At 41.6% G+C, this 24,056-nt stretch overlaps 1 protein-coding gene across 1 annotated transcript; it reads left to right on the top strand.

Annotated features, from left to right (window-relative positions):
• Positions 1–628: 628 nt before the first annotated feature.
• Positions 629–19,799, top strand: LOC309809340 (uncharacterized protein C2orf80; the record flags this gene model as incomplete). The annotated part of the gene is made up of 7 exons (XM_082630404.1): positions 629–669; positions 2,620–2,701; positions 4,585–4,667; positions 5,996–6,083; positions 6,460–6,531; positions 19,336–19,423; positions 19,714–19,799. 7 exons carry the CDS (start codon positions 629–631, stop codon positions 19,797–19,799), a joined length of 540 nt encoding a protein of 179 aa, XP_082486530.1.
• Between the last annotated feature and the right edge of the window lie 4,257 nt (positions 19,800–24,056).

The following is a 24,056-nucleotide window of genomic DNA, read 5'->3' on the forward strand; positions in this document are numbered from 1 at the left end:
CCCCTTTGACCCCATCACCTGAACTTCAATTTCTGGTTCAATGTGGGGGTGAGAATTGAAGGTATGGCCTCACCTTTGCCATCACCACATGTTCTTACCGGGACCTGCTGGCCATGGGAAGTTGTACCTGGGTTCTATAGAAACCTCCATCATGAGCCAGGAACCAGGTAGGCTCATGGAGAGTCACTATGTTGAATGCACGCAGAACTCAAACATAATCAGATCACAAGCCATCTATGTTTGGACTTTTCTGTCTAGATAGTCTCATCCACGAGTACATGAGCTGTGTCTGTTTTATTGATACTTGCAAGGTTATGGCAAGAATAAGTAAATGATGAACATTGGAAAAGTGTGGAAGGAATGAGGTGTCAGATAAACTCAAGGTACAGTGCACTGGCCTCCAGACAGCTTTCTGACCTGGAACCTGCTGGATAGGAGGCCTGCACACTCTCGGATCCCTTCCAGAGCCTAGGACTCCATGACTGGTATTAGGAGTGATAGCATCCCTAACTCAAATTCTCTCTGATTTGCTGCTGTAGCTTCTAGGTTCAGAGAGGCTGGGTCTTTCCAAAGGAAAATAGGTGCAGTGTGGCTGCAGATACCTGCTCAGCTGGATAAGCCTTTAATCATGGAAAGAAGGCTACTGAAGAAGGAAATGAAAAAACTCCTGTAAGTCTGATTGAGAATAACTTACATTTACTGCACTGAGCATTTGGTGGGGTTTATGTCACAGATGGTCTGGATATTGGCATGGGGTAAAAACCTAAGGAAGAATCTGTTCCTGGGCCATAGGAGAAAGCCAGATGATCTGGCCTCTGTCTCCTGCCCAAGAGGCCTCACATGTGGTGCAAAGCAGGATGCTGAATCTCTTGGGAGGATGTTTCTGCCAGCAGCGTGCACATGCGAGGCATCCCCGTTCTAGAGTCTAAGATCTGAGCCCACAGTCCCAGCCTGTGCTGGGCAAGGTATGCCTTTGAAAGGGCCCGACTGGTAAAAGGTATAGATTTCTGGAAAAATATACCCAAGGGCCCAGCATTTAAATTGCAGACTCGGCTTCTTCTATTGTCAGGCTTATTGATTAAATAATTTATCTCCATCTTCTGCACTCCGAACTTTGTTTTAAACACATAAAGAAAACATTAAGTTTTCCAATGGAAATTTTTTTCCTCCTGTGGTAGCTTTTCTTTGACTTGGTACTTTGTTAAGAGGTTGGTGAAAATCACAGACCATATAAAAAGAGGAGAAAAAGGTTATTATGTTCTATTTCATGATTATAGGCACAACAATAATATCCTTTTATTAGAGATCTTATCGTAGTCTCCATTAAATGTCCTTTCTCTGCCTACTAAGATAATTATCTTTTAACAAGTTCTTTAAGAAATGCTGCAATAGGGGCTTCCCTGGTGGCGCAGTGGTTGAGAGTCTGCCTGCCGACGCAGGGGACACGGGTTCGTGCCCCGGTCTGGGAAGATCCCACATGCCGCGGAGCGGCTGGGCCCGTGAGCCATGGCCGCTGAGCCTGCGCGTCCGGAGCCTGTGCTCCGCAACGGGAGAGGCCACAACAGTGAGAGGCCCGTGTACCGTAAAAAAAAAAAAGAAAAAGAAATGCTGCAATAAACTATGTATGAATTCACACACGTTTACATGTATGTGTTTGGAGGTCAACATAATAAAGAACAAACCATGATTAGGAATGCCAGTTCCTCTACATATCTCATCCAAAGAACTGGAATTTCAAAACTGATATAATTTTTTATGTATATATAGCTTAATTTTACCCAAAGAATCTATTTAGGCTACTTTAAATAAAGTGTCTTGGAATTACAAAGCAAAATTTCAAGAGTTGACTCAGAAGAAGGGCTTTTAGAACCCCAAAGCACATTTATCCCCAGCATAGGAACTTGCCCAGAGTGTTTGGTAGAGACCTTGACAAACAGAACTGTCCTTATGTAACATTGTGAGATGGACCTTGGAGACCCCAGAGTCCTTTTCCTATATCCATTCCCTCTTCTTGACTTTCCCAGGGTAGTCCTCCTTTCTATTCACCTCCCAGGGCCCTTATTCCACCCTCCCCTTATTAAAAGTCCGTTAGGAAAGGATCTGATAAGGATACACTAAAGTGGAATCACTAATGTGTTTTTACACATAACTCCTCCTAACGGTATTTGCATTCTAATGGGAAAAAAGCCTTCAGGCAAAACAACACATCTGTACGGAATATCATATATCTGGAAGTTATCAGCTTTGGACATCCTGCCTGAATTTAGCAAGGGCAGCAAGGGAATCTTTATTTTAAACAGTGGGTCTCAATCCTTTCGGTTTTGTAAAATCTGTTCTGCTTTTGGGGATTTATCATACTCCCTGCTTTCCTAGAAATTCGGTTCTATGTGAGTTTAATTTTACGATAAATGTGATTTGTTCATGATGGTTAGACACTTTAAACCTGCAGGGTTGCAGAATGGCCGTTTAAATCAAAATGAATATTAACTCAGCTACCAGAGCCATCGGTGACTTCGCTTGTATTTGGTGGAGGAGGGAGGGATGGGGAAGGAATGTTCTTCTGTAGACCGTGCTCCCATGTCTTTCCCGCTGGTTCAATCCTGCTCTCTTGCTTTTAAGGGGAGATTATATTGGCATCAGACTTCGGGAAAATGAATTTGACCCAAAAGGAAGAAGGCAAGTCACCTTTCTAGATGATATGGTAAAGAAAGGCATGCTGCCACGAGTCACATTTGTGTCTTATGTGTATTATGGGAACAGAACAAGGATCTAATATCTATCATAAGCAAGGCTAATCTTGATCCCCCCAGAATGTCCTCTTCCTCATCTTCTCAACCTAGGATTGTCCATGTGGTCTCTTCAACTCATCAAACTGAAAGCAAGAAGAATGAGAAAATTAAAGTCATGAGACTTTTGCTCTTTATTTCCTATTAGGAGAGAAAAGATTTAAAAGCAAAACGAGTACAAGATTAAATGTGACAGACATGATGTTAAAAGCTTGTTGACGAGATTAACTATCGTGTAGTTCTCAAATACAATTTTTTACCATTTATGGAGAAAACCAAATAATTGAATAATCCTAAAACCCTTTTTTATTACATTATACATGTTGAAACTCAGATTCATACTATGTAATCAAAGTTCACTTCACATAAATTAAGGAAGCTATGTAAAGATCTAATCCAAAAGAGATCAGTAAACCCTCAGCTTTTTTATGCTACCCATTTACTATTCTTGCACTAATGAGGAAGAAGAAACCACCTGTCCCTCCCCGCTCCCTCCCCTTCCCTCTCTCATTTCTCTGGAGCTGAATGAGCAGTTAAGGCTTGGTGTTCTAAACCACTTCTCTGTGCACGTATTAAATGGAGAAATTAAATCAATTAGACAAGTGCCTCTCAAACTTCAATGGGGTCTTATTACAAGACCGTTTTGATTACGGGGTTCAGGGGTGGGGCTGGACATTTGCATTTCTAATAAGCAAACAGGTGATGCCAGTGCTGCTGGTCCAGGCATCAATCTTTGTATTAGGTTTCAACAAGTGAGCACGGTCCTTCCCTCCTTCCTTCCTTCCTTCTTTCTTTTTCTTTCTTTCTTTCTTTCTTTTTCTTTTTCTTTCTTTCTTTCCTTCCTCCCTCCCTCCCTTCCTTCCTTCCTTCCTTTTCACTTTGGTTCAGTCCCTGAAAGAAATAATTACATTCTTATAATTACATTGTTTACACAATGTTAGAGTTACATAGAACCTTGGAACCCATCTACAAACACAGAAACAAAACTGACCTTCCTTTTACTGGGTCTGGGGGTGGGGAGGAGAAAAGGAATGTTTTGATAGATAAATGGCAAAGACGCTTAGAAATTATCAGGACAAGGTAGTGGGGAGGATAGGAATGAACATGGCATTGGTCCTCAGCTTTTTACTGCATATAAGACTCTTAGAAAGTCACTTGGTCTACCTCCAGTTCTCTGCTTCTGCTGGACCCTCCTCCTGGGAGGTCCTTCTCCACCTGTAGACATTCTCCTCATCCCCCAAGCCCCAGCTCCACTGACGCCTCCTCTCTGAAGCCTCCCGGGATTCCCCCAACTCCTCAGGTGGACACACCACCTCCCCTGTGACCCTGGGCACTCAGTTCTGATATTCCACAGAATTAGAAATTGTTCTCTGTGTCCCTCTTCCTCTATCTTCCCCTTTTTCTATTTTAAAATTCAAGGAAACTGTGGCCCAGAGAACAGCAATTGCTCACCCAAGGATATAGTACCATGAGTTGTTGGCAATACCTAGATTTGAACCCAGATTCCCTGATTCCCAGTTTAGTATTCCATGAATCTATCTTTTCATTTTTGGCTCATGCGCGAGCACGCGCACACACACACACACACACACTGCTCTAGTGTGAGGTAAATGTAATGCCTGAAGAACACTAGTTATTTCTGCCTGAGCATCAGGTTACTGGACACAGCTGGTGATCCTCACCTTTGTGGACATGACAAACGAGTAGAATAGGCTTAGTGCCATTCTCATTGTGCTTTGCACGTGCCTGGGCCAGTGTCTCAGCCCGTTCCTTTGCTGTCTGTGCTTCCTGCTTCCAGGCACACTATGACTTGGCCATCAGTGTTGCTCTGCAGTGGCTGGATCATTCAGAAGACTTAACTTGGCTGGAGTGGGAGAAAGTGTAAGTTGAATAGTTTTTTTTCTTTTTCTTTCTTTTTTTTTTTTTTAACTGTGAGTAATGACAGAGGAAATTCACCACAAGGCACTCATATTTGAAAATACTATGGGGTATGTATCCCCCTCCAACTAGAAACCTGAAGAAACCCTCACAGTTGTCGATTCGAGGAAGTCATATACATGCTTACATATTTTGCATCTCTGTGAGTTGGTGTCTGTCAGATGCAGATCTTTCTTGCATAGAATGTTCTGCCTTAGAAATAAAATTGTGCTTTATTGGTACGTGCCTTGACTTTTTTAAAAAAATGATCAGTTCTGTGGGTAAGGCTGCAATCTTTTCCTAAGAACTATTAAACACAGCTTCTTAAGCATTTAAACAGATGTGCACCTGAGCTGAGAGGCTTGAATCACCACAGTTTGAATCCTTGCCAGGATTACTGGCATCTTCTCCCATGTGTGCCGAGCAGACCCACTCAGTTAGGAAGAACATGAAACTAATGAGGCCGGGATTGAATCGCTTGTTCTGGAGGCCAGCTGTTTCTTCTGCTCTGTGACTTTAGAATACACACCTGGTGCTGAATGGTTGTATCAGTATTTAGTTGTAATAAGCAGAAAATCCGGTTTAAACACACTTAAGCAAAAAAATAAATAATTTAAAAAAGGAGAGAGGGAGGAGAGATTTATTGCCTCTGTATCTGGAAAGTCCACGGCTAGGTCCTCATTAGGCATGGCTTAATTCAAAACTCAAACCAGGTCATCAGGATCTACCTCTTAGCTATTTCCTCTGGATGGACACTATTCCTAGTTTCAGCCCACTTTATCACAACATTCAGGCCAGGGGAGAATGGACTTTTTAAAAATCACAGAATTGTGTCTCAATGGCTCTGTGTGCTCTGACTTATCTGGGGGTGCTAGCTAATTTAGGCCACAGTGTGTTTTCCATCCTTGGAATCTAGGGGTGTCATCAGCTTCCCTGGAAGCTTACAGGCTTACAGGGGGTTAAGGCAGTTACCCCCAAGCAAACTACCCCAAGAAGGGGAAAGGATATAGGTTGGTGAAACCAAAATTTTCCACCATAGTGGCCAGTCCGCCAGGATTTGATAGCTGCGGAAATGTGGATAGATGAGGGCAAATTCGTCACCACTGTTGGAAGATTCAAAATTCAAAGTGTACACTTTACTGATGATGGATTAATCATATCAATTTTGTGAATAGCATAGCACACAGCCATTGGTAATTACTTATTACTTATGATTATTGTCACAACCTTAGCAGGTGTCAAACAAAACAAGAATAAACCCTCCATCCTTATTTATTCATATTCCCCCTTAGAAAAATGCCATTTCGGGGTAGAGCCATATATCCAAACCACAGAGAACGAGAAGCAATGATTTTATCGTCTTATGCTGGAATCTTAATGGTAAGGAAAAGAACATTATTTGCATACATGGAGATTTCGTATCTACAATGTGCATTTTCATATTAATGGATATTTATTTTACTATTTCAACCAATGTCTCTAAATATGTAGAATTTACTAATGTTAAATTTTTATTTTTAAAGATTAATAAAAAGACTGACTTCTATATTGTATTGTGAAAACATTTATTTAAGAGGAAAAAATAACATTGGTATTAGGATACTCTGATTTATCCATTTGTTTAGAAGACATTTATTTGGTGCCCATGGTCTCCAGGCATGGTACTGGACATATGGGAGCTATAATAGCTTTGTTTTGTAATAAAAGAAAAGCCATGATATGATAATACATTTTTGTCATTGTTGTTGTTTAACAGAACAGTATCCCAATTGAGGAAGTCTTTAAAATTTATGGGGCTGATTCTTCTACCAATTCTTGTGCTACCAAGGTAGGGACGACCTGAGACTATCAATATAAGGGATTTTTAGAGAGAATTTCTTTATTTTATGAATTCATAATGTTGCATTTCCAGGCATGAAATAACAGTTTTATATCATGATGGATAAAACCAGATGTAGCCATATCTTACTTGGATAATAAATGTAAGATGCTTTCCTTATGTAGAGGACTATATTCATAATACCAAATGCATTTTATGGAAGGCCAAATAAAGGCAGCCAATAGAGCACCAGGCTCAGAGTCTAGATTCTGCCTCTGTCTCTGATTAACAGAATTTCTCACTTACACCTTTCATGATGTGGATCTGGTAAGTCCAAGCGCTCCTCTTGTATGATGTAATAACTTCTAGCACGAGGACAAGACCTGCAACATTCATTCTCATGAGAAATTATCTAGCTTACTGCTTCCACATTTCTCCTGCCCACAAGACTGCTTGGAAGTCAGTCTAATAGAAGCACTAACGATCTGGGAGTCCAGAGACCCAGGGTGAGTTCTGACTGGGTCCCTTTCCCTCTTTGGGCTTCCATATACTCATCTTAAAAAAACAAAAACAAAAACGGAGTATTCTGAATGGTCTTTACAGTCAGTTCAGGTTTTGCTGTTTATGAATGTATGAACCTTTAGTAGACATTTAAAATATGGGCTTCTCTTTAGAGGTGAACTACTGATCCCTTTAGATACTTCTAGAAAAGGGAAGAAGAAAGGGCAGATGGGGTGGGGTTGGCAGGGATGTGTAGTGGGAGGGAGTCAGGGAGGGAAGCAGGGAGAACCCACAGCCTCACATGAGGACTTCTACTCACACAGCAGCTTTCAATGCCCCCCACCAGGATTTGGAAGGGAGGCGAGGTCAGGGGCAGGGCTACGGCCACAGGAATGCCTGCATCCTTTGTTCTCTTACCTGCAGGCCATACTGCAGACAGTGGGGTCCTATAAAGTAAAAAGTCCACCAGGGCCAGCTTAGGAGACAAGCATTTCCTCAGAAGTGTTGTAACTGAATCCAATGGCCCTCTCACCTTGATCCATACGTAAGCTGGCCTGGTCCTGAGACTCAAGTTCCCTTGATTACAGAGGAAATCAGCACCTCCTCTCTGATCACTCTGGTTTCAACTCTATCCATTCATTCATTCACTCACTCATTCATTCAATATAGTTGTAGGTGCAGGGATACAAGGGTGGGTGAGTCAGAAAAGATGACTTTCTCATGAATCTCATATCTTGGAGCTGACATTCTACCTTGGCTGAGGTATAAGCCACACCAGACTCAGTGCTCCTCAGAGACCCAAGCTGTTCTTGGCTTTTAAAGAAAGCCCAGCTCTTTTGTGTTCTTACAGAGACAAGTAAACCATGCTGCTTCATTCCTGTTCGTTTTTTCTGCAGCTTTCTCCCTTCCAGGCTGCCCTCTTCTCCCCTTTCCTCAAACCCTCCCCGCCAACACATACATATAAATATCTGAGCCCAAGCTCCACTGCTTCAGACATTGTGTTTTCTCCCCTTTCATCTTCTGTGTCTGGGACAGGTCTAGAGCAGGCCATAGGCACCTCTGGTTGGTTGGTCTCAGCTCAAGTGGCCAGAGAGCAAATACGGAAAATCACATCCTGGAGGGAATGGCACTGTGAACCCCTCCAGTCTGAGCTGGGTTATCCATCAAGAAGGTTTGCAAACATGGGTGTCAGAGTAGCTCAGATGAGCCAGGTTCATTAAAGGGGCCAGAACAGGAAGCCGCACTGTTTAGAGCGGGCTGGCCAGTCCCTATCCATCCATCCGGCCTTTCATTCATTCATTAAAGAGCCTTTATTCAGCACCTTCTCTGTTCTTCACAGTCTCTGTCTTCACAATCAGTTACCAATAACAAAAAGTCCAGGTGTACAGGTAGACTACATAATGACCAGTTCTGCAGGGAAATAAATCGTACCCTCAGAGAGGGGGTGTTGTCAAACTCAAGTTCACGTGGCTGCTGCACAGTGAGACCAAATGACCGAAACGTCTAAGTTTGGAGCACAGCAAAGTTTACTGCGGGGCTGAGCAAGGAGAACGGGGCAGCTTCGGCTCAAAAGACCCGAACTCCCTGGTGGGTCTCAGGGAAGACGTTTTTATAGGCAAAATTTGGTGGGAGGGCTGCAGAGTATGTAACCCTCCTCTGATTGGTTGGTGATGAGGTAACTGGGTGGTGTTCTGGGAATCTCAATCATCAGCCTTCTGGTTCCAACCAGTCTGGGGTCCGTGTGCTTCTGCTCAGCCTGAAATGACCTCCTCCACCTGGGTGGGAGCCTTAGTTCCCATAGAAGAACTCAGAGGTACGTATCAGATTGCCATGCACATTCCCTGAAGAGGAACCAGGGCCAGCCCCCATCTCTGCACTACTGTTCTCTCTCTGCGTTCAGTCACTCCCCTAACTGGTAACTGTTTGAATCTGCCCTTTGGAACTCAGGGAATGTCTGATGCTTTTTTTCTACAAACAAAAAATGGGGGACATGGAAAGGCTGTGGTGTCCAGGAGGGCTCCACAGGGTCCTGCTCAGTTTCAGTCCCCCCTTTCCTTTGATACTCCTCAATCTTGAGGGGAACAGGTGTTGGACAAGAAACAGAATAATGTTTTGGATAGAGAAGTTAATCATAACTCAGCAGAGGAACTCGATTTTAGGGGGACTGGGCTTCAGGGGCTTTCCTTAAAAGACCTGAGTTTGTTTATTGTTACAGAATATGAGTGTCCTGTATGTGAAAGGCCATTTGTGTAAGGGTTAAGCATGAGAATCCTAGAGCCAGGTAGCCTGGGTTCGAACCCCAGCTCTACCAGCTATCAGCAGATTAATCCTGGGCAAGTCTTCTAAACTCTATCGGCCTTGATTTCATTTGTAAAAACAGGGACCAGAAGATGGGGTTTCTGTGGGAAATAAGATGAGTTATATCAGTAAAGCCCTTAGTGGTTGGCACATGGTAACCTCAAAATAATAGCTATGGTTAAGGTTCTGGTACCCAGGAGGGAGGGGGTGTATCTGATTTCCTCTATATTCCTCTAAATCAGGGTTTCTTAACATTTTGGGTCAGATCATTCTTTGTTGTGTGCGTAGGGGGTGGAGTCGGGGCTGTCCAGTGCATTGTGGGATGTTTAGCAGCATCCCTGGCCTCTGCCCATTAGATGCCAATAGCTTACCACTCCTGCCCCGTGATGTGACAACTAAAAATGTCTTTCAACGTTGCCAAATGTCCACTAAGAGACAAAATCACAGCTAGTTAAGAACCACTTCTCTAAATATTCAAAAATGAAATAGCTCATCAAGCATCCATTGTATTATTAATACATTATAAACCTTGCCTATTTTAGATAAAAAATTCTCACAAAGGGTATGAGATGATGTGAGATACAGACATAAGCATCTGAGGATCATCTACCCCTGTGGACCTCACAAGCTCCTCACGGACTCAAGGATGCCAGCTCAGGCCTTTCTCTTGTGGCTACACGTCGGCTGTACTCAGTCACCCCCTCCACATCTTAAAGAATTAGCAGGACCTCTTAATGGAAATGGAGCATTTCAAAGATGAAATTGTAAGATCTATTTTAAAACAGTCCTTTGGGATTTAACATAACTTCATAAAAATGGTTTTAACTAGGAGGTGTGGTTGTTCAAAAAAAAAATAGTTATTGACAAAGGTTCCTCTCTAACCGCTGCATGTATATGAATCACTTTTGATTCCTTCAGATAAAATGTCTCCTAAGCAACAGCTAAAATCCTTCCCACTCAAGAGCTTAAAGCGCTGTTGAATACTAATCAGATTATGTAGAATTTCTGGCCACTGGAATTGGCCACTTTGGTACCACATGGGTACTGTGTGTGGGCTTGATGGCTTTCTTCAGGACTATTTGCTGCCACCTAGTGACAGAAAGGCCTCCTGGACTCAGAATTGTTCAATTCTGTTAAGCTTTGCGTTCTGCTCCCGATAAGGGAGCTGGTTTTGGCTGACAGGGAGCCATTTTTCTGCTGAGGAACATGGACCCATAGGGAAAAAAGATTTAACTAAGAACTTCACACAAGTGAGGGTTATTTGCAGTTAGCTTCAGATAAATATAAGAGGTCCTACACAATTTTAAACTGAAGTAAAAGGAGCATAAATCTTCCTTCAACAAATAAAGCAAACAATAAAAATATTCTTCAGCTCCCCTTTGACAGAGAAAGAGGGGAAAAGGAAAGGGGGGCAGAGAGAGTGAAAACTGGTGTAACAAAGACAAAGGCAGGTAACTAGAGAACATGAGAATCGCTTCTTTCCACACCCTAGTGTCTGACCATCCATCATTTCACTCTATCCAGACTTACATCCAGAGTCCAAAGCAAGCTCTTCAGAGGCAAACAGACTGGTGTCTAGTCCCAGCTCTGTCACTTGCTAGCTGTGTGGTACACTGAAGATATCAGTAACTTTGAAGTAAAAAAAGAGCATATGATTAACTCTAGGTTTAGGATTTCAATGTCATCCTACTTGAAAAATAATTTTTCTTGTAAACCACGCAGGAAGCTATATTAACGGCTTGCATGAATCATCAGATTATAAGGAGTCATAGAATATGTGAGCTGGAAGTGACTTTAAAATCCTCAGCTTCTCTCTTCTCCTGTGGACACGGGAAAGCCTGTCTTTTTTTTTTTTTTTTTTTGGCCATGCCACGCGGCTTGCGGGATCTTAGTTCCCTGGAACCCAGGCCACAGCAGCGAAAGTGCCAAGTCCTAGCCACTGGACCACCAGGGAATTCCCTGCAAAAGCCTGTCTTGAGTTCTCTAAGTGTCAAAAATGCATCAGGGATACCATAAGAACTGGTTCTCTTTCTTACATGTGGCATGTATCACCCTGCGGGGCTGTTATCACAGCCACCCTTGCTCCACACAGATACAAAGCCTTCTTGTAATTACTTTCTGTGTTTTAGGGTCATCTTGCTGAATAGATTAGATTACGTGCTTCTTGAGGTCAGAAGCCATCATTCAAGCTTATGTTTAATTCTTTACAATGCTGGATATGATACAAACTCTCAATAAATATGTTTGCCATTTGAATAAAAGGCTGAGGTCGGCTGTTCCGGGGAAGATGGCGGAAGAGTAAGACGCGGAGATCACCTTCCTCCCCACGGATACACCAGAAATACAGCTACACGTGGAACAACTCCTACAGAACACCTACTGAACGCTGGCAGAAGACCCCAGACCTCCCAAAAGGCAAGAAACTCCCCACATACCTGGGTAGGGCAAAGCGGAGAGATCCCCGCACAGAGGATCGGTGCCGAGCGGCACTCACCAGCCTGAGAGACTTGTCTGCTCGCCCGCCGGGGCGCGCGGCGCTGGAAGCTGAGGCGCGGGCTTCGGTCAGAGCGCAGGGAGAGGACTGGGGCTGGCGGCGAGAACTCAGCCTGAAGGGGGCTAATGTGCCACAGCTAGCCGGGAGGGAGTCCGGGAAAACTCTGGAGCTGCCGAAGAGGCAAGAGACTTTTTCTTCCCTCTTGGTTTCCTGGTGCGCGAGGAGAGGGGATTAAGAGCGCTGCTTAAAGGGGCTCCACAGACGGACGCGAGTCGCGGCTGAAAGCGCGGAGCCCAGTGACGGGCGTGGGACGCTGGGGCTGCTGCTGCCGCCGCCAAGAAGCCTGTGTGCGAGCGCAGGTCACTGTCCACACCGCCCTTCCGGGAGCCTGTGCAGCCCGCCACTGCCGGGGTCCCGGGATCCAGGGGCGGCTTCCCTGGGAGAACGCACGGCGCGCCTCGGGCTGGTGCAACGTCACGCCGACCTCTGCCACTGCAGGCTCGCCCCGCACTCCGTGCCCCTCCCTCCCGCCCGGCCTGAGTGAGCCAGAGTCCCCGAAGAGGCTGCTCCTTTAACCCTGTCCTGTCTGAGCGAAGAACAGACGCCCTCCGGTGACCTACACGCAGAGGCGGGGCCAAATCCAAAGCTGAGACCCAGGAGCTGTGAGAACAAAGAAGAGAAAGGGAAACCTCTCCCAGCAGCCTCAGAAGCAGCGGATTAAAGCTCCACAATCAACTTGATGTACCCTGCATCTGTGGAATACATGAATAGACAACACATCATCCCAAATTGAGGAGCCCGGAGTCAGTGCTGTGCCTCTGAGGTGGGAGAGCCAACTTCAGGACACTGGTCCACAAGAGACCTCCCAGCTCCACATAATATCAAACGGCAAAAATCTTCCAGAGATCTCCATCTCAACACCAGCACCCAGCTTCAGTCAACGACCAGCAAGCTACAGTGCTGGACACCCTATGCCAAACAACTAGCAAGACAGGAACACAATGCCACCCATTAGCAGAGAGGTGGCCAAAAATCATAAAAAGTCCACAGACACCCCAAAACACACCACCAGACATGGACCTGCCCACGAGAAAGACAAGATCCAGCCTCATCCACCAGAACACAGGCACTAGTCCCCTCCACCAGGAAGCCTACACAACCCACTAACCCAACCTTAGCCACTGGGGACAGACACCCAAAACAACGGGAACTACGAACCTGCAGCCTGCAAAAAGGAGACCCCAAACACAGTAACATAAGCAAAATGAGAAGACAGAAAAACACACAGCAGGAGAAGGAGCAAGATAAAAACCCACCAGACCTAACAAATGAAGAGGTAATAGGCAGTCTACCTGAAAAAGAATTCAGAATAATGATGGTAAAGATGATCCAAGATTCTATTTCCAAGATCCAAAATCTTGGAAATAGAATAGACAAAATGCAAGAAACAGTTAACAAGGACCTAGAAGAACTAAAGATGAATCAAGCATCGATTAAAAACACAATCAATGAAATAAAAAATACTCTAGATGGGATCAATAGCAGAATAACTGAGGCAGAAGAACGGATAAGTGAGGTGGAAGATAAAATAGTGGAAATAACTGCTGCAGAGCAAAATAAAGAAAAAAGAATGAAAAGAACAGAGGACAGTCTCAGAGACCTCTGGGACAACATTAAAGGCACCAACATTCAAATTATAGGGGTTCCAGAAGAAGAAGAGAAAAAGAAAGGGACTGAGAAAATATTTGAAGAGATTATAGTTGAAAACTTCCCTAATATGGGAAAGGAATTAGTTAATCAAGTCCAGGAGGCACAGAGAGTCCCATACAGAATAAATCCAAGGAGAAATATGCCAAGACACATATTAATCAAACTGTCAAAAATTAAACACAAAGAAATCATATTAAAAGCAGCAAGGCAAAAACAACAAATAACACACAAGGGAATCCCCATCAGGATAACAGCTGATCTCTCAGCAGAAACTCTACAAGCCAGAAGGGAGTGGCAGGACATAATTAAAGTGATGAAGGAGAAAAACCTGCAACCAAGATTACTCTACCCAGCAAGGATCTCATTCAGATTTGATGGAGAAATTAAAACGTTTACAGACAAGCAAAAGCTGAGAGAGTTCAGCACCACCAAACCAGCTTTACAACAAATGCTAAAGGAACTTCTCTAGGCAAGAAACACAACAGAAGGAAAAGACCTACAATAACAAACCCAAAACAATTAAGAAAATGGGAATAGGAACATGCATATCGATAATTACCTTAAATGTAAATGGACTAAATGCTCCCACCAAAAGACACAGAGTGGCTGAATAGATACAAAAACAAGACCCATATATATGCTGTCTACAAGAGACCCACTTCAGACCTAGAGACACATACAGACTGAAAGTAAGGGGATGGAAAAAGATATTCCATGCAAATGGAAACCAAAAGAAAGCTGGAGTAGCAATTCTCATATCAGACAAAATAGACTTTAAAATAAAGACTACTAGAAGAGACAAAGAAGGACACTACATAATGATCAAGGGATCAATCCAAGAAGAAGATATAACAATTGTAAATATTTATGCACCCAACATAGGAGCACCTCAGTACATAAGGCAAATACTAACAGCCATAAAAGGAGAAATCGACAGTAACACAATCATAGTAGGGGACTTTAACACCCCACTTTCACCAATGGACAGATCATCCAACATGAAAATCAATAAGGAAACACAAGCTTTAAATGATACATTAAACAAGATGGACTTAATTGATATTTATAGGACATTCCATCTAAAAACAACAGAATACACATTTTTCTCAAGTGCTCATGGAACATTCTCCAGGATAGATCATATCTTGGGTCACAAATCAAGCCTTGGTAAATTTAAGAAAATTGAAATTGTATCAAGTATCTTTTCCGACCACAATGCTATGAGACTAGATATCAATTACAGGAAAAGATCTGTAAAAAATACAAACACATGGAGGCTAAACAATACACTACTTAAAAACGAAGTGATCACTGAAGAAATCAAAGAGGAAATTAAAAAATACCTAGAAACAAATGACAATGGAGACACGACGACCCAAAACCTATGGGATGCAGCAAAAGCAGTTCTAAGAGGGAAGTTTATAGCAATACAATCCCACCTTAAGAAACAGGAAACATCTCGAATAAACAACCTAACCTTGCACCTAAAGCAATTAGAGAAAGAAGAACAAAAACATCCCAAAGTTAGCAGAAGGAAAGAAATCATAAAAATCAGATCAGAAATAAATGAAAAAGAAATGAAGGAAACGATAGCAAAGATCAATAAAACTAAAAGCTGGTTCTTTGAGAAGATAAACAAAATTGATAAACCATTAGCCAGACTCATCAAGAAAAAAAGGGAGAAGACTCAAATCAATAGAATTAGAAATGAAAAAGGAGAAGTAACCACTGACACTGCAGAAATATAAAAGATCATGAGAGATTACTATAAGCAACTCTATGCCAATAAAATGGACAACCTGGAAGAAATGGACAAATTCTTAGAAATGCACAACCTGCCAAGACTGAATCAGGAAGAAATAGAAAATATAACAGACCAATCACAAGCACTGAAATTGAAACTGTGATAAAAAATCTTCCAACAAAGAAAAGCCCAGGACCAGATGGCTTCACAGGCGAATTCTATCAAGCATTTAGAGAAGAGCTAACACCTATCCTTCTCAAACTCTTCCAAAATATAGCAGAGGGAGGAACACTCCCAAACTCATTCTACGAGGCCACCATCACCTTGATACCAAAACCAGACAAGGATGTCACAAAGAAAGAAAACTACAGGCCAATATCACTGATGAACATAGATGCAAAAATCCTCAACAAAATACTAGCAAACAGAATCCAACAGCACATTAAAAGGATCATACACCATGATCAAGTGGGGTTAATTCCAGGAATGCGAGGATTCTTCAATATACGCAAATCAATCAACGTGATACACCATATTAACAAATTGAAGGAGAAAAACCATATGATCATCTCAATAGATGCAGAGAAAGCTTTCGACAAAATTCAACACCCATTTATGATAAAAACCCTCCAGAAAGTAGGCATAGAGGGAACTTTCCTCAACATAATAAAGGCCATATATGACAAACCCACAGCCAGCATCGTCCTCAATGGTGAAAAACTGAAACCATTTCCACTAAGATCAGGAACAAGACAAGGTTGCCCACTCTCACCACTCTTATTCAACCTAGTTTTGGAAGTTTTAGCCACAGCAATCAGAGAAGAAAAGGAAATAAAAGGAATCCAAATCGGAAAAGAAGAAGTAAAGCTGTCACTGTTTGCAGATGACATGATACTATACATAGAGAATCCTAAAGATGCTACCAGAAAACTACTAGAGCTAATCAATGAATTTGGTAAAGTAGCAGGATGCAAAATTAATGCACAGAAATCTCTGGCATTCCTATATACTAATGATGAAAAATCTGCAAGTGAAATCAAGGAAACACTCCCATTTACCATTGCAACAAAAAGAATAAAATATCTAGGAATAAACCTACCTAAGGAAACAAAAGACCTGTATGCAGAAAATTATAAGTCACTGATGAAAGAAATTAAAGATGATACAAATAGATGGATAGATGTACCATGTTCTTGGATTGGAAGAATCAACATTGTGAAAATGACTCTACTAGCCAAAGCAATCTACAGATTCAATGCAATCCCTATCAAACTACCACTGGCAATTTTCACAGAACTAGAACAAAAAATTTCACAATTTGTATGGAAACACAAAAGACCCCGAATAGCCAAAGCAATCTTGAGAACGAAAAATGGAGCTGGAGGAATCAGGCTCCCTGACTTCAGACTATACTACAAAGCTACAGTAATCAAGACAGTATAGTACTGGCACAAAAACAGAAAGATAGATCAATGGAACAGGATAGAAAGCCCAGAGATAAACCCACGCACATATGGTCACCTTATCTTTGATAAAGGAGGCAGGAATGTACAGTGGAGAAAGGACAGTCTCTTCAATAAGTGGTGCTGAGAAAACTGGATAGGGACATGTAAAAGTATGAGATTAGATCACTCCCTAACACCATACACAAAAATAAGCTCAAAATGGATTAAAGACCTAAATGTAAGGCCAGATACTATCAAACTCTTAGAGGAAAACATAGGCAGAACACTCTATGACATAAATCACAGCAAGATCCTTTTTGACCCACCTCTTAGAGAAATGGAAATAAAGACAAAAATAAACACATGGGACCTAATGAAACTTAAAAGCTTTTGCACAGCAAAGGAAACCATAAACAAGACCAAAAGACAACCCTCAGAATGGGAGAAAATATTTGCAAATGAAGCAACTGACAAAGGATTAATCTCCAAAATTTATAAGCAGCTCATGCAGCTCAATAACAAAAAACAAACAACCCAATCCAAAAATGGGCAGAAGACCTAAATAGACATTTCTCCACAGAAGATATACAGACTGCCAACAAACACATGAAAGGATGCTCAACACCTTTACTCATTAGAGAAATGCAAATCAAAACTACAATGAGATATCATCTCACGCCAGTCAGAATGGCCATCATCAAAAAATCTAGAAACAATAAATGCTGGAGAGGGTGTGGAGAAAAGGGTACCCTCTTGCACTGTTGGTGGGAATGTAAATTGATACAGCCACTATGGAGAACGATATGGAGGTTCCTTAAAAAACTACAAATAGAACTACCCTATGACCCAGCAATCCCACTACTGGGCATATACCCTGAGAAAACCATAATTCAAAAAGAGACATGTACCAAAATGTTCATAGCAGCCCTATTTACAATAGCCCGGAGATGGAAACAGGTCCTAAATGTCCATCATCGGATGAATGGGTAAAGAAGATGTGGCACATATATACAATGGAATATTACTCAGCCATAAAAAGAAATGAAATTGAGCTATTTGTAATGAGGTGGATGGACCTAGAGTCTGTCATACAGAGTGAAGTAAGTCAGAAAGAGAAAGACAAATACTGTATGCTGACACATATATATGGAATTTAAGAAAAAAAATTGTCATGAAGAACATAGGGGTAAGACAGGAATAAAGACACAGACCTACTAGAGAATGGACTTGAGGATATGGGGAGGGGGAAGGGTAAGCTGTGACAAAGTGAAAGAGCAGGATGGACATATATACACTACCAAACGTAAGGTAGATAGCTAGTGGGAAGCAGCCGCATAGCACAGGGAGATCAGCTCGGTGCTTTGTGACCGCCTGGAGGGGTGGGATAGGGAGGGTGGGAGGGAGACGCAAAAGGGAGGGGATATGGGAACATATGTATATGTATAACTGATTAAATTTGTTATAAAGCAAAAAATAAATAAATAAATAAATAAAAATTTAAAAAAAAAAGGCTGAGGTCAAACCTAGACGTGCCCTGCTGAGGTGCCTATAAGCTGTCCTGTCTATAAAGACAGCACGACTTCATTTATTGTTTAATCCAAATTTTCTGTCCTTTCTGCGTGAGGTGGCGGTTACCCAGTAACTTGCTAGCACGTTCTCTGGTTTAGTTGATTAAACTTATCACGATGTGTGGGTACCCTGATTGCCTAATAGTTTATTGGTTTTTTCTCCTCACTCAGCCCTGGAAAGGCAGGAACCTTGTTACCAACAGCAGCTCCTGTTACCAACAGCAGCTCCTTGTTTCCAACAGCAGCTCCTAAAACAGGGCCTGACCCACAGTAGTGCTCACTGGAAACTTGTTGAATGAATGAAAGGTTGAAGAGATAGTCCTAACCTTGAGGAAGTTTCTGGTGCAATGCAGCAGTCAGCGGGTTATAACTATTGCACACTGGGGGTGTTCTATGTGACGACATGTTTTTAGTTCACAGAGGAGTGAGTCAATAATTTGGCCTGGGCTTCCCTGGTGGCGCAGTGGTTGAGAGTCCGCCTGCCGATGCAGGGGACACGGGTTCGTGCCCCGGTCCAGGAAGATCCCACATGCCGCGGAGCGGCTGGGCCTGTGAGCCATGGCCGCTGAGCCTGCGCGTCCGGAGCGTGTGCTCCACAACGGGAGAGGCCACGACAGTGAGAGGCCCGCATACCGCAATAAAAAAAAAAAAAAATGATAATTTGGCCTTAGGATGGGATGGGGGGGTGCCAGCGCCCAAGAGGGGAGGTGGGGAGACATCGGGGTCAGTTTCTCAGAAAAGGTGATGTATGAGCCACATCTTAAAGGAAAAGTAGGAGCCTCTAGGCAGAAGAGGAGGAAAAAGCTATTCCAGGTAAAGGGAACCACGCGAAGAGCATCATTGTGTGAAAGAACATTCTAGGCAAAGAACAGCAACAAAAGGCAGTGTGGGAAAGTGCATGACCCATGAAACATGATCCTCAACTGCTAGTAACGCGTCAGGACGATGGGTTGGGGAAACAGGCCGAGCCCCGAAACAAGTGCTATAACCAGCAGCTGTTGACAGTACGAAGTGGGTGCAGCTTTTAAAAGTAGAACTGTTTTTTTTTTTCAGGTTCCCAGAGCTCCACCCTTCCACCTCTCCTTGCACCCTTTTGCCATGTTAACAGCACCCAAAGCAGCAGAATATGCCCGCAAACAGAGTAAGCCTGTTTACTTCCATTGCTTAGAAAAACTGAAGTAAAACTAGGAGATGTACTTACAAAGTAAGGTCAAAGTTGTTATGGTAATAACATCTTTCTGTCTGGTGGAATTTAAAACAATCAGGATCATTTATGACTTGATTTCCCTCCATCATTGAAATCAGGGAAGTCATTTCTCAGAAATTTTGGTGATGGAAGCAAAGCACCCTAGAAGGGAAGGATCTAAAACTGAGGTGGACTCATTTTTAAAAATGTTTTTATACAGACATGATGACTACATGTGTCTCTAGGTGTCAAGTTAAGAAGGGGAGCAACGAATCAAAATACCACCAGCAGCTCTACAAAGGAAGCAAATGTCACAGAATGGAAACCATAAAATAATTTATCTGTGGACACACAGCCAAAGAACAAAGTAGGTCTAAAAATGCAAACTGAACCAAACTGATACCAGGTGTTTGGGGAGTACTTTACTTATATTGTGGCTAAAAGTCTAGCCTTTGGGAGTTAGATTCTCTGGTGGCACAGTGGTTGAGAGTCTGCCTGCCGATGCAGGGGACATGGGTTCGTGCCCCGGTCCGGGAGGATCCCACATGCCACGGAGCGGCTGGGCCCGTGAGCCATGGCCGCTGAGCCTGCGCGTCTGGAGCCTGTGCTCCGCAACGGGAGAGGCCACAACAGTGAGAGGCCTGTGTACCGCAAAAAAAAAAAAAAAGAAAGATAAAAGAAACTAAAGCCCCAGCTGTATGACTTTGGGCAAGTTGCTTAATCTCTCCTCCTCTGCAAAATGGGAAGAATAATGGTACTTACCTCTTAAGGTCGTTGAAATGATTAACTGATATTATGCATGTTAAGAGATTAGAACAACAAAAAAAAGAGAGATTAAAACAGAGTAAATCCTAAATAAATATTGACCATTATTATCTTTTTAGCATTTGAGAAATACTATCCACAGTTAATCAGCTATTATTCTGTTGATTCCAATAAGTGTGTTGAGGAGAGGATTTGTATTAACATCCGTGTCAAATGTTCCTATTCTTGGTCCCTTTCTCACTAATGAAAATTTTATCTTTGCCTGCTTTGCATCTCTGCTGCTTCTGCCCTGCCCATCTAATTCCTTGGACGTTTATGCTTCAGAATTCAGAGAACGGTCAGAGATGGACAGGGCTGGAAAGTAAGGAGAAAGAAAGGAGGGTTCTTTGCCGTTCCAGCTCTGCGTTCTGTGCAAAGTGAAAAGGAAATTTTAAAAGTCAGAGAGACCAAAGCTGAGCAGGGAAAGAATCAGAAAAGTGGTACAGACTGGCTGGCTGGGATGTTTTAGGGTTTTGTTGAATGAGAGACTCTGGGTCATCTGGAGGGTTGTAAGGTAGGAAAGGGAAGGGGAAATTTTGAAAACAGAATCACTGGGTTATGAATTGGGTTCACTTCAAGAAACACAAGTGAAAACTGAAATTCCTTTTTATGTAGTTTGGTTGCTATACTATGCATTTTTAAAATGTGAATCTCTGAATAGACTGGGTCACACAGGGCTCAAGGTTTATTCAGATTTTCTGAGGCAAACTATTGACTGATTAGAAATGTAACCTTATCATAGCAAATGCTTTAAGAACTGCCTGAAATCTTTGGTCACATCAGGGCTTTAATACGTGTTATTCTAGTAACAAAAATCACGCTATTAGGAAATATTTATGATATTGAGTTTTCTTTTAAAGGCCTTTGTTATAATGAGATTTGAAGGTACAGTTTTTCTAGGACTATATCTTTGTTACTTAAGATCTTTTTGAGTAAGATGATGTTAATTTTTAAGATGTCAGTTTGGGGATAGCAAGCTTTAGAAAGTAAAACAGACAACAGAAAATCAAAAAACAGTAATAACTCCAGAAATAACATATGCATACATGCACACACATACACACATACACTGATAATCTAGACTTTAAACTTAATCATGAAAAAATAGATCTCTGAGACAGGGGTTCATAGCCCCCTGAGGCTTATCTATGCACCTATGTACTGAAAATCTGGCTCTCAAGATTACTCATTGGTATGTTATTTTGAATGTATAATTTCATTCCTTGTATGTTTTTTTGCATAACCGTTGAAGACTGTTGGCTTCTTGATGGAAGCAGATCTTTTATTTCCTTATTATTTCCTACATGTATATAAAGTGCTTTACAGGCAGTAATATTCAGTAATTATTACTGATTAGTGAATTGGCAGTAAGTGAATGGTCCTTAGGTGACTGCTTTCAAACCACTGTGCCCTACCCATACTGCCTGAGAGGCTTGTTTTAGGGACCAACCATTTCTATAGGCTAATCGATGCTTGTAAGCCCAGGAGTGTCAAAAGAATAAGTGCCCATTTTGCAATAGGATCAGATCCTGACATGAATCCCTCTCATAAGGCCCCTTCTTGACAATCAAACAGCAGAAACCACATTCGTGAGGGTTTTTCATGCTTTATTATTTGTGCACTTTAGGCATCTCTTCCAACTCTTGGGTAATGTACTTACTAAACTAGTTTTTCTTTTTCTTTTTTAAAAATTTTTATTGGGGTATAGTTGTTTTACAATGTTGTGTTAGTTTCTATTGTACAGCAAAGTGAACCAGCCATATGTATACATATATCCCCTCTTTTTTGGATTTCCTTCCCATTTAGGTCACTAAAGAGCACTAGAGTTCCCCGTGCTACACAGCAGTTTCTCATTAATTATCTATTATATACATATTAGTATGTATATGTCAATCCCAATCTCCCAATTCATCCCATACCTCCTTTCCCCGCTTGGTGTCCATACATTTGTTCTCTATGTCTGTGTCTCTATTTCTGCCTTGCAAACTGGTTCATCTGTACCATTTTTCTAGATTCCACATATATGCGTTAATATACTATATTTGTCTTTCTCTTTCTGACTTACTTCACTCTGTATGACAGTCTCTAGGTCCATCCACATCTCTACAAATGACCCAATTTCATTCCTTTTTATGGCTGAGTAATATGCCATTGTATATATGTACCACATCTTCTTTATCCATTCATCAGTCTACAGACACTTAGGTTGCTTCCATGACCTGGCTATTGTAAATAGTGCTTCAATGAACAATGGGGTGCATGTGTCTTTTTGAATTATGGTTTTCTCTGGGTATATGCCCAGTAGTGGGATTGCTGTGTTATTTGGTAATTCTGTAAGGAACCTCCATACTGTTCTCCATAGTGGCTGTATCAATTTACATTCCTATCAACAGTGCAAGAGGGTTCCCTTTTCTTTGCACCCTCTCCAGCATTTATTGTTTGTAGATTTTTTGATGATGGCCATTCTGACTGGTGTGAGGTGATACCTCATTGTAGTTTTGATTTGCATTTCTCTAATAATTAGTGATATTGAGCATCTTTTCCTGTGCCTCTTGGCCATCTGTATGATGTCTTCTTTGGAGAAATGTCTATTTAGTTCTTCTTTGGAGAAATGTCTATTTAGTTCTTCTTTTAACTGCAAGATATCAATGGCTTATTCAGAAATTTCGATTCCAGTCACTGAATTTCTTCAATAAGGGAAAAAGAGAAATTATTTTTTAAAAATCCAGGTATTCTGGAAAACAGCTTTCAAGATTTCTTTTGTACTGTATTGGTATTAGTAGCTCATTTATTTGTCAAAATAGGTATGAGCAATGCCATATCCTTGGAAAGGCAGAAAAAGAGTGAAAGACAAATAAGAACAAAGAACAAGGGCAACAAATAGAAAACATTAACAAATAAGATAAATATTAATTCAACTATATCAATAATCATTTTGATCATCAAAGGTCTAAATGCACCAATTAAAAGACAGAACTCAATAGCCACAGACTACTGTATCTGGACAGCACAGAGCAGTACCATCACTACAGATGTGTTACAGATGTATGTTAAAGAAAATATAGCAAATATGGCAAACTTTTTTTTTTAATTGAAGTACAGCTGATTTATAATGTTGTGTTAGTTTTAGGTGTACAGCAAAGAGATTCAGTTATACATATATGTAGCAAACTCTTAACTGCAGAATCCAGGTGGTGGGCATATGTATCTTCATTGTACAATTCTTTCAACGTTTCTGTATGAAAATTTTCATAATACAATTATGAAGAAAAAAAAAGACAGAAATTGTCAGAGTGGATCAAAAAACAAGACCCAATTATATGGTGCCTATAAGACACCCTCTTAACATAAAGACAAATATAGATTAAAAGTAAATGGATGTAGGGATTTCCCTGGCAGTCCAGTGGTTAGGATTTGGTGCTTTGACTGTGGTGGCCTGGGTTCAATCCCTGGTCAGGGAACTAAGATCTTGCAAGCTGCACAGCACAGCAAAAAAAAAAAAAAAAACAGAAGTAAATGAATGGAGAACAATAAATCACACTAGAACTAATAAAAAAAAGTAGCTATATTAATTTCAGACAAAGCTGACTTGGAAGCAAGGAAAGTTATTAGGGATAAAGAAGGTCATTACATAATGATAAAGGGGTCAATTCTCCAAGAAGACATAACAATCTTTAACATGTGTGCATCGAACAACAGAACATCCAACTATGTGAGGTAAAAACTATTAGAATTGCAGAGAGAAATCAATGATTCCATTTTCATAGTTGGAGACTAACACTTC

The sequence above is a fragment of the Mesoplodon mirus genome (assembly GCF_964341445.2).
Source record: "Mesoplodon mirus genome assembly, chromosome: 8".
Lineage (NCBI taxonomy): Eukaryota > Metazoa > Chordata > Mammalia > Artiodactyla > Ziphiidae > Mesoplodon > Mesoplodon mirus.